Source organism: Heloderma suspectum, chromosome 2 (assembly GCF_057233095.1).
Source record: "Heloderma suspectum isolate Gila_16-S chromosome 2, 16-S_ref, whole genome shotgun sequence".
Taxonomy (NCBI): domain Eukaryota; kingdom Metazoa; phylum Chordata; class Lepidosauria; order Squamata; family Helodermatidae; genus Heloderma; species Heloderma suspectum.
In genome coordinates, this window is record NC_139459.1 from 116145349 (window position 1) to 116155798 (window position 10450).

A 10450-nucleotide genomic window follows, 5' to 3' on the forward strand; every position below is an offset into this window, starting at 1 on the left:
GTGTGTCCAACTGAGAACTTAGTTCCAAATAAGGCTATCCTGGGCACCCCCTTGCATAGGTTCTGTGAATCAAAATATCTACCTAGACAGCTATCAATATAGAGTTCCTTTCAGTGGGGGCAACTCAGGTTAAAATGTCTTCCTTTTATAGACACAATCCAGAGAAAGTTAGGTGTATATCGGTCTTGTTGAAATCAGTGGGGATTAGGTGTATAGCTGTGCCCTGAACTCCCTTTATTTCAGTGTGATTTGGGTGCCTTTAGCTTTCTCTGGATTGTACACTGTGTTTGTAATGTTGTCTGCCTAAAACCCTGAGCAGGATACAATTATAAATAAAATAAATTACAAGCTCCCAATTCAGCCAATTAACTAACGGCATAATCCTTTCCCATTCTGCTGAAATATGCTTCTTTGAAAGCCTATCTCATGATATTAATGTGGATTATATCGAAATAAATTTAGACAATCTTGTAGATTTAGAGGGCATGGTGGAAATTCATTTTTCCCCTTAATGTTTTGATATTTTAGGAACTGGGAAGCATCAATGTGAGACTGGAGCTCTTAACAAGAAAATTGTTGACTTGCAGCACAATCCCTATACAGACTACTCAGAAGTAAGCCCCATTGAGTTCAATGGGAGTTACTCTCAGGTAAGTGTGTATAGTATTGCAGCCTTAGGCAAAACAAAGAGGTGCTTATTCACCTCACAAACTATCTTGCAAAGGCCATCCTTCACACTTTCACTGCTGCTTGCTGTCCTGAAGCCTTCAAGTAAAAGCTAACACACATTTTTGTGCAAATGAAAACCAAAGCAAGAACACACACCTTCCTCCTTCTCCCCAATGCGCTTTTTCACAACACTGCTTACACGATGAACACTTTTTACACCCCCAGAAGAACAATTATTTCTTTAACAACGAAAGCAACACAAACGAAGGGGGAATAATCAAACCCAACCAGCACCATTAGGTAGCGTAGTGTGTCTCTTGCTGGGTGGCACCACCCGATGCAGCTGTGTGTGTTCATGTTTGACTGCCCCCTCCTTATCCAGGTACACAGAAAACTAGCACAGGTGCGAGAGAGGCCATGGCACAGCCTTGCACCTGACATGCTAATTCTCCATGGGCAGGCAGGACATCTAGAGGGGAAGCACGCAAACGTGACACCCCACCTTCTGCCTGAAGCAGTACTGCAGAGTCTAGGAAGGGCTGGACGGTATGCTTCTGCAGCTCTGCCCTCTGGGCCCACTCTCAGGAGGAGGCGTGTGTGTGAAGAACCAGACAGTCATAGGCCGAACTGGAGGTTCCACGCTTGCCCAGGGCGGCTATTTGCAGCCTTGCCCTTTTCCTGCCACCCTGGCTGCATCTCCATCAAAGCCCTTCAGCCAGACATCTCTCGGAGGTAGCGGGCCACGAGGGCGTGGCCCTCTTCTGCAGCCAGGTCAGCGGGGAGGCGGCCTTCGCGGTCCGGCAGGTCGAGCCGCGCTCCGCCCAAGCGCAGCGCCTGCAGGGTATCCAGGAACCCCGCGCGGGCCGCGTCGTGAGCCGGGAGGCAGCCCGTGGAGGGGTCCGGCCGGTTGGGGTCCGCTCCTCTCTGCAGCAGCAGCTCCGCCACTCTGGGGCTTCCCAGCTTCATGACCTGGGCGGGAGGGGAGAAGTCCTGTCATCAGCTTGGGCAGCGCTACTGTTGTCCTCGATAGAGCTCTACACCAGGTGCAGGCAGAAGGTAGATCTCTCGAGGGATTGCACCTCACCTCCCAAAAGCCCCTGCCAGCATGGCCAATGGTCAGGAATGCTGGGGGCTGTAGTCCAAAAGATCGGGTGATCGAGCCCTGCTTTACGCTCACCTTCGTAAGAACATAAGACGAGCCGTGCTGGATCAGAGCAAGGGTCCATCTAGTCCAGCATTCTGTGGCTAACCAGCTGTCGACCCACAAGCAGAGCATGAGCGGAACAGCGCCCTCCCACCCATGTTCCCCAGCACCGGCTCACTGCCTCTGGCACTGGAGGTAGCACATAGCCATCAGAACTAGTAGCCACTGAAAGCCTTCTCCTCCAGGAATTTGTCGAGCCCCCTCCTGGTGTTTTGGACTAGAACTCCCAGCATGCCTGCCCATTGGCCATGTTGGCTGGGGCTGATGGGAATTGAATTCCAAAACATCTGGGAGGCACCAGGTGGGGGAAGGGTGCTGGACGCCTGTGTAACTGTCACTTTTGTGGGCTGCAATAGCCAAGGAGATCCTGATCTTCGTAGGAGTCACTCCCCAGTCACCTCTGCCTGAAAGGTTCTTCGGGGGCTTTTTGTTTCTGCGATAAGTCTGTTGTTTCTTTTTAATGTTGTACCCTACTCCTACATTTTGGCCCTACCTTAAAATATGCCGCAACCCCCTCGGAAAGCCGGTGGCTGAAATGCATTTGTTACTAGGCTATCGGGCCACTGCGACCCGTTCACTCCGAGCGGATTGCACGGGCGAAGGGACTGTTTCGGACAACTCTGGCGATCGCCCTGGTAGCTGACACGAGCAAATGGCAAGAAGCAAACTCTTCTGACAAGAGACTTGGCTAGAACAATGCTCCTCTCCTCCCTGCCCCGAAGGGGTGAGGCGAGGGAACAAAGCACCGGAGAGCAGTTTTCGCTTTGAAACCGCAGTCCGATACGACCCTAAAAGCTAAATTGGTCAGGAGTGGCAAAGCAGCCTTCAGACCGGAGATCATTCTCTTCTCCCCGCCGTCTCTGCCCACCAACTAGTTTTCTGAGTCCTGGCGGAGTTCGCGTTTTCTTTGCCTTTTGAGTCTAATTTAGGGCTCCCGAAATGGAAGCGCCTCTGCTCGTTTCAGTCTTATTTTTCAACTGCGATTTAATCTTCAGCAGTTAAGGCTGCAATTCTATGCACACTTTCTAGGAAATAAGCCCCGTCTGAAAACAACGGAAGCCCCTCCCGAATCAAAAACGTGTAACTAACCACTGTTGCATCAGAACAGTTAGCAAAATATAAAAACCTCAGCAGGAACGCGTTTTCTGAGCGACAGGAAGGAATCAGCTTCCTTTGGTGGAGAGTTCCAACACTAGGGCGCCTCCACTGAGAAGCCCCGACTCCTCCAACTTTTTCACTGCAGTTCAGCCTAAAACAGGGCTCCTCCCCAGATCTTAAGCTACAATAATAATATCCGGAAGCCAGGTTTTATTTCAAATGAATTTGTTTTCAAGTGAGTTAAGCTGCAATGTTCTATACATACACTTACCTGGGAACAAGTCCATTGAACTTAATAGGACTTCTGAGTAGACATACATAGAATTGCGTTGTTATTCGGGATTGCTGCAGGAGATAATAGGAGCTAGAAATTCTCTATATTTATTCTGATACAATTGTATCCCATCTTTTCCTCCGAGGAGCTCAAGGCAGCCTACACAAGCCGCCTCCTCTCCATTTTATCCTCACAACAACCCTGTGAGGTAAGCTAGGTTGAGGGTCAGTGACTGGACCAAAGTCGCCCAAGTGAGCTTCATGGCCAAGTGGGGGATTTGAACCTGGGTCTCCCCAGACCTACACTTTAACTACTACACCACACTGTCTCTATATGCCAAGGCAAACATGTCTGGCTCTCCTCCTTTGCATTGGGAAGGATACCTCCAAAGAGGCTGCAGCAGAAACCCTAACCCGATGTCCTAAAGTGGCACACAGTCACTGTTGTTGAGCAGGAGGTCCGGGTCTAAGAGAAATTCAGGCGGGGGTACCCTGTGTTCCTGTTCGGTAAGTTGAGCAGAAGGAAAATGAAGTGAGCAGAAGCAACAGAAAAGCCCAGCAAATACAGACTGAGCGACCAACAAGGAAGATGCAAAGCTGCTCTTATCAAATCCCAATGATGACATGTATGGTGATAAAAATGAATGAATGTTTATCGAAAGCCTGGGTGTGCAGATGGGATGCGTAGATGGTTTTGTTTGCTTATTTTGTTACAGTCTCTTTAAACATGGGGTTGCTTGATCAAAGGGCTGGGGAAAGGTATTACATTAAAAGAAGAACGCAGCTATCTCAGAAGAGGGCGGGCTGGACAGACCCAAACAACATCTGAACTTGAACAAGTGTTTTGCCTTGGGCCGTAAAAGGGGGTGGATCTCTCTTGCTCTCTGTCTCGTTTTAGCTCGATCCAGAGCCCTGTTAAGGTGGAGCAGTTGGTTTGTATTACTCCAGCTCATGTCAGAATGTTGTTCGGATTTTTGTTTTTGTTTTGGCGATAGTGGGGATGAGCTACCATCGGAAGCAAATTGAAGCTGTCATTTGAGGTCGGTCAGACAAGTTCCAGTGAAAGGTGGGCCAGTCACTTGCAGCTTCATAAATGGCCATATAGGCGTTAGCAAGCAGGGTATTATGTCTAAAGGAGGCGCACTCAAAATTCACGTCTCCCGGCATGTAGATCTTCGCTATTCTCCCCTTCCGCTCCCTAAAGGAAGGAACAAACTACATGCGAAGCGAGGAGGGCTGAAAACAGGAGACACGATTCCACACCCCAGGAAGGATTCCACTTAGGGGGCAATCCTATCCGTTTTTAGACAGAAAAGGCTCTACAACTCCCAGTTGGGGAATTTAATTAAGCGTTTAATCGCAGGTCTTAAGCACCTAGTTGTGCTGCGTTGTGGCTTAGGGCTACCCCAACTCTGCGCACAAAGACAGGTTAAGCGGTCCAAGAGCGAGATCCTGCTCACATTTACTAGGAGGTAAGCCCCGTGGCGTTCAAAGACAGTCGAGGCGACTGCCTTACTTCCGACGCAGTGTGGCTCTCATTATACACGTTTAGGTGGAAGAGAGTCCACGTGTCCTCACGTGGAGCCGAGTGCGGCTGCTATAGGGTGGTAGCTAAAATCCAAGGCTTCTATCCTATCCATGTTGAGCTCAATAAACCTTACTCCCAGGGAAGTGAGTATAGGACGGCAGGCGGCAATCCTGTACCCATTTTCCAGGGATTAAGCCCCACTGAACGTAACGGGGCTTGTTTTTGATTAGATATGGATAGGGTTGCGCTGTAAGATGGGAACAAGGAAGGAATCATAAACTCACCAGGGAACCTTACGCAAGCCACTCTCTCTTAGCCTCGCTTGTTGTTTTACAAGGCTGTCGTCAGTATTTCAACTACATGGTGCTCCTGGAGAAATGAACACTGTAGAAATGTTGAATAAACGGGCACATCCCACGGACTTCACTGTGCTGAGAATTCGGAACTGCAGCCGAAGCACAGAACAAAGGGAAGTGAAAATGCTTCACAGCGGATATTTTGTATCAACTGAGGGGCAATCTACATTACAACTTTAAACTGGTTTCAAACCTGTTTTTAGGGATTAGTACTACAGGAATTCTGGGAATTGTAGCTCTAGGAAGAAGGGCCACTTGGGCAGGGGACAGGGGTCTCTAGCAAAGAATTCTCAGTACCCTCATGAAACTGCAGATAAAATAAACCGGTTTGAAACCAGTTTAAAGTTGTAATGTGGTCAGAGCGTCCTTGTCCTGTTTGTCTTCTGGCAATTGACACTTAATATAGATGCCCTAACTTCAGCCCAGGAAGGATATTATCCATTCTTTCATGTACTTATTTATGCATAATATTTATTATCCCTCACTTTTAAAATGAATAGCATGGGGGGGATGTCTGGACATTTTAATGGGGAACCGCTGTTTACTCTTTCATCTCCTATGATAATTTAGCAGGCACTAATTAATAGATTTAAACATCCTAAAGGTGCTTACTCAAAAGTAAGTCCTGTTGAATTCAATGAGACTTTCTTCCTAGTAAGAGTTTAGGTTTGCAAACTGTCCCCACTTACTTGCAACTGAACTCAACGGGACTAAATTCTGAGTAAACATCCATAGGATTTCTCCCCCATACAGTGTACAAATCTCCGATTTTAGAAGAAGTACAGCAAATAATGGCTAAGCTGACCTCTGCTTTTCAGATTTTTGATTTACTAGAAGATACATGATATCAATTGCTCCCAAGTGTGGCCTCATAAAACTGTGCTTTTTTGGTTTGGTTTTGTACTGCCCTTGGACATGTAATGTATAGACCTGGTTTGCACATAACTCCAACCCAGAGCATGGGCTGAGTATCAGTTGCTGTTAAATCATGGGTTGCCCTTACTGGGACTCTGCAGTATGGTTTAACTATGGGTTCTTAACCACAAACAACCCAGGAAGAGAACCCATGGTTTGTTGTTGGGTTATGAACCCTGGGTTGTTCCTGGTTAAGAATCCATAGTTAAACCATAGAGCAGGGTTCACAGGTAATGACAATCCATAATTCAACAACAGCCCATGATTCAACAACAGCCCATACTCAACCTGTACTCTGGGTTGTCATGAGGTGCTTGCTCTTGTGAAATAGAATACTGGTAAAAAGCAATGGAGGGCATCATATAAAAATGCAAGGGGGGTGGGGAAGATGAGACATGATCCAATCAAATTGTACTGCTTCCAGTCTCATTGATTTCAGAGGAACAGATTTAAGCATATACTTAACTCTTCCAATAGAATTAAGAAAGAAGAGAGTCCTTTAGCAATCCTAGAGGAAGAAATGTATTGTGGCAGAACCTCATGCACAAGTGCTTAGAAAGAACGGGAGAAGGGTAATGATGTGTTTTCAGCTGTAACTGACTGAACCAGCAGCTCATACAGATGATCAAGATGAATAACTCTTTTCCAAAAACATTTATTTGGGATTTCCCCTAATCTTACTTGTAATATGCTTTCTCCGGAGCTTACTTCGAAGTGGTTAGGATCGGTCTAACAAAGCATTAAGTTCCCACATTCTTAGATAGTATATACACCACCCTTCTCCAATAGATAAGGCACCCTCTAAATATGTCAGACTACAACCCCCAACACATGATCCACACGGATGTGTTGTGGAGCCCCACCAGATTAGAGAAGGCTGATATACACCCTTGCCCAACCTTCCTCAAACCAGCACTCTCCAGATATGTTGAACTGCAACTTCCATCATCCCCAGATAGCCCAACTGCCATGCTGGCTGAGGATGATGGGAGTTGTGGTCCAACACATCTGGTTGGGGAATGCTGCCATAACCCATCCAAGATTGTTTCAAGGGAACATTTCCAAGTAAGAGACTTGTATCTTGTTCACTCACTCAGAAGTCCAGCTGTTTACAATTGGACTTAGTTCTAAGTAAGAGAAAGTAGCATTACAACCTTAGGAACACAAGCACTTAATAGTAAGCATTAACATCCAATTTACTATAAATAACCTAAATATAACATAGTGCCTTAGGCTGTAAATGATACAGGATCTCCTTTCTACAGCAGGGGTGGGCAACTTGTGGTCCTCCCAATGTTTTGGCCTACTACTCCCATCATCTTTCACCATTGGCTATAGTGGCCAGGGATAATGGGAACTGTAGGCGAAGACACCTAAAGGGCCACAAGTTGCCCACTCCAGTTCTGGAGAGAACCGTGCTTGAAGGACCCAGCAACCGCAGGGCAGTAGGGTAAGCATCCGTTTACTGAAATCAGAGCTCTGCACTTGGTCCCTCAAATTCCAATTATGGGGCCAAAATGTTACAATAAAATCGAAAAAAGGAAGGCTGTTTTCGAGATATTCGGACCCTGCATCGTTTCTTTAAAAAATCAGCTTTCCCAGTTGTTATAATATCAGACGAATAAACTAAGGTTTACGAGGAGTTCCAGCTTTTCGTAATGCTTCAGATCCTCTCAGATTATTGCATGGATTATTTTCCAGCTTCACACTTAGACATTAAACGTCTACGGTGCGTTCCTATGGAAGAAAAGAAGCAGTTCCATCCGACAGGAGAGTAGAACATTAATCATGCAATCCTATACGAGTCTACTCAGAACAAAGTCCCCTTGAGTTTCATATGGCCTACTCCCAGGTAAGTAGGTACAGTAAATAAGCTTCCTTGCCCCATTGAACAGAGTGGGACTGATTTCTGAGTAAGCATGCCTAGCGGTGTGCTGTAAGGCTGTCGTCCTATACACACACTTGCATGGGAGTAAATGTCATTGAAGTCTGTGGGACTTACCTCTGAGTAGGCATGTATAGGATTGCATTCTGTACACATACAGGGTTGCATTATTATTATTTGATCCTGTTCACCTGAATGTTAACAATGAACATTAAAAGACCACCCGCGAAGGGGGCATCTCCCATAGTGTTCTCATGTGCTTCTGCTGTAGGGAGACGATGTCATATACTTTATCCTTAAAGGACTCGCGGCGGCGAGGGTGGGCGCTTGGCGTTGCGCGCTGTTTGGATTTCCCCTCTTTTATCACCTGTTTACTCGCAAAACAAAATGGTGCTTCCGCAATGGACGACGTTGCTTTAAGCGAGGGTGTGGCTACGGAGCCGCTTTCCCTGGTCAGAATTAATCGGAATAATGTTTCTAACTTTTGAAGAAGCCTTTTGGCACTGAGGGAGAAAGGGATACCTGGAAAGCCCTTCCAAATGCCACAGGTCTGACCCCCCCCCCCCCGCAACTGCTGGGTCGCTTGGGCACATAAACCTAGTGATTTTTAAGTGGAACCTGCTTCTCTCTCATCGGATCTAGCTGGTTTGGGAGATGCTTTTTTAAGGGCGGGGGCTGCATTTGTATGTGAGGGGTTTGGGGTCTGCGTGCGCTCGCGATCTGCTTGTCAGCCCGGGACGGGTTGAATCTGTAGGATCGATCTATAGGGCTGCAATCCTAAACAGTGAGCCTAGGTACTAGGCTCCCTTGAATTCAGTGGGACTTCTGAGTAACCGTGTTTTGGATCGGGCATGTGCATCCGGTTCGACGGGCCTCACCCTCGTGTTTTGGATCGGGCACGTGCAGCCGGTCCGAAAAAACCTCGGGTAAGGGAGCGCAGGATTGCAGCCTTCGGAATAATAACCGAGGCTGACATGAGTCTCTCTCTGGTCATGGCTTGGCTGCCAAAGCCAAGGAGTTCTTTCAGCTCCTGGTTGGTGCTCAGAGCCTCTCGACCTCACGGTTTCGCGACCTTCTCCCCTCATACCCCCACGAACCTCGGGCGTTCCTCCTTTTGCGCCCCCCCACCCCCGGGGAGGACCCACCTGGATCGGGGTCCTGCCGAAGGAATTCACCCCGTTGGGGTCTGCCCCGCTCTCCAGCAGCTCCCCCACAGCCTCCAAGTCCCCCCGGGCAGCGGCGTTGGCCAGCCGGTCGTTGTCCCCACGGGGATCCATGGTCGGTCCAGCGGCATCCGCGAAGACGAGCACCCCCGCTTCAGCCGCACCTTCTCTCAGCCAGCCCCCTTTCTTGGGCGCAGTGGGCTCCAAGCCTTCTAGGAACCCCGATCCGGACGGACGATGCAGCTGGGCGACCTTCTTTTCTCTTGCGCCTCCGATGATCCTCGCCGGGCCGAATCGTGCCCCTTCGCGCTTTCGCCTTTCACTTGTCTATCGCCACTTCCGACCCCTGGTTTCTTTTCTCGATCATCGGTCGACTTTCCCCACCCCGGGAATGCGCTGACACTTTTTTGCTCAGCCGGGTTGTGAGCGTCTCGAAGCCCCGGCTCCTCCTCTCCGCAGGCTTATAAGCCTTCCGAAGCGCGCCCCCTAGCGCCCTCGACGGTGGCCTTTGTCACGCTCCCTGAGAAGGAACCACTTGTCTGCGGGGCCGCCAGAGCGCAGGCGCCCAAGCAGATGCCGCAGGACACAATTCGGTCCCTGGGAAAACGGCGGCAACGGAAGGTCCCGCCCTTCGAACTTTTGCCTGGCCTAGGATTCCTCGACACAGCGCTCGGAGTGAGGCGGGAGAATTCTGGACTGCACTGCAGTCTCTCTCTGTGCCATATTTTTGAGTGCCCCTTGTGAAATAATAATAACAACAACAAAACATTCCTGTAAGAAGTAAACTGGCAGATGGGGAAGGAGGTAGCCACACTTGACTTGCTTCCCTGAGATGCTGAGTCAGCCTTCCCCAACCTGGTGCCCTCCAGATGTTTGGGCTTCAACTCCCAGCAGCCCCAGCCAACATGGACAATGAGCAGGAATGCTGGGAGTTGTAGTCCAAAACATTTGAAGGGCACCGAGTCAGGGAAGGCTCTCTGCTTTATTATATTTCGAATGCAATGCTGTGTAAGATTACTCAGAAGTAAGTCCCTGGCCCACTCACCCTTGCAGCCTGAGCTGGTACAGTCCAGAAACCTACCATGCAGTCTACCCCCTGTTGTTTGGAAGAGGCGCTTATTTACACTAGTCTGCAAAGGAAGACTAGTGATTAGTCTGCAAAGGAAGACTAGGCGAGGAGAAACACCAGTGATCTTGGCTGTCAGACAGGCAGCTGCCTTGGGTGGACACAAGGCCCAGTTTCACACCTGATTTCAAACACTTGTTCACACTTTCATTTTTGAAATGAAATGAAGTGTCATGTTCACACTTTCCATTTTGAGGATGTTCTGCCGTAAGCATGGGGTAGGACTGTCCCAT

At 48.6% G+C, this 10450-nt stretch overlaps 1 protein-coding gene across 1 annotated transcript; it reads right to left on the reverse strand.

The window, feature by feature from the left end:
• Positions 1-1380: 1380 nt before the first annotated feature.
• On the reverse strand, positions 1381-9530 carry LOC146352652 (cyclin-dependent kinase 4 inhibitor B-like). The gene is made up of 2 exons (XM_084834593.1): positions 9074-9530; positions 1381-1638 (listed from the first exon to the last, which is right to left on the reverse strand). The coding sequence occupies exons 1-2, from the start codon at positions 9203-9205 to the stop codon at positions 1381-1383; spliced, it is 390 nt and encodes a 129-aa protein (XP_084690719.1). The 5' UTR covers positions 9206-9530.
• Positions 9531-10450: the final 920 nt, after the last annotated feature.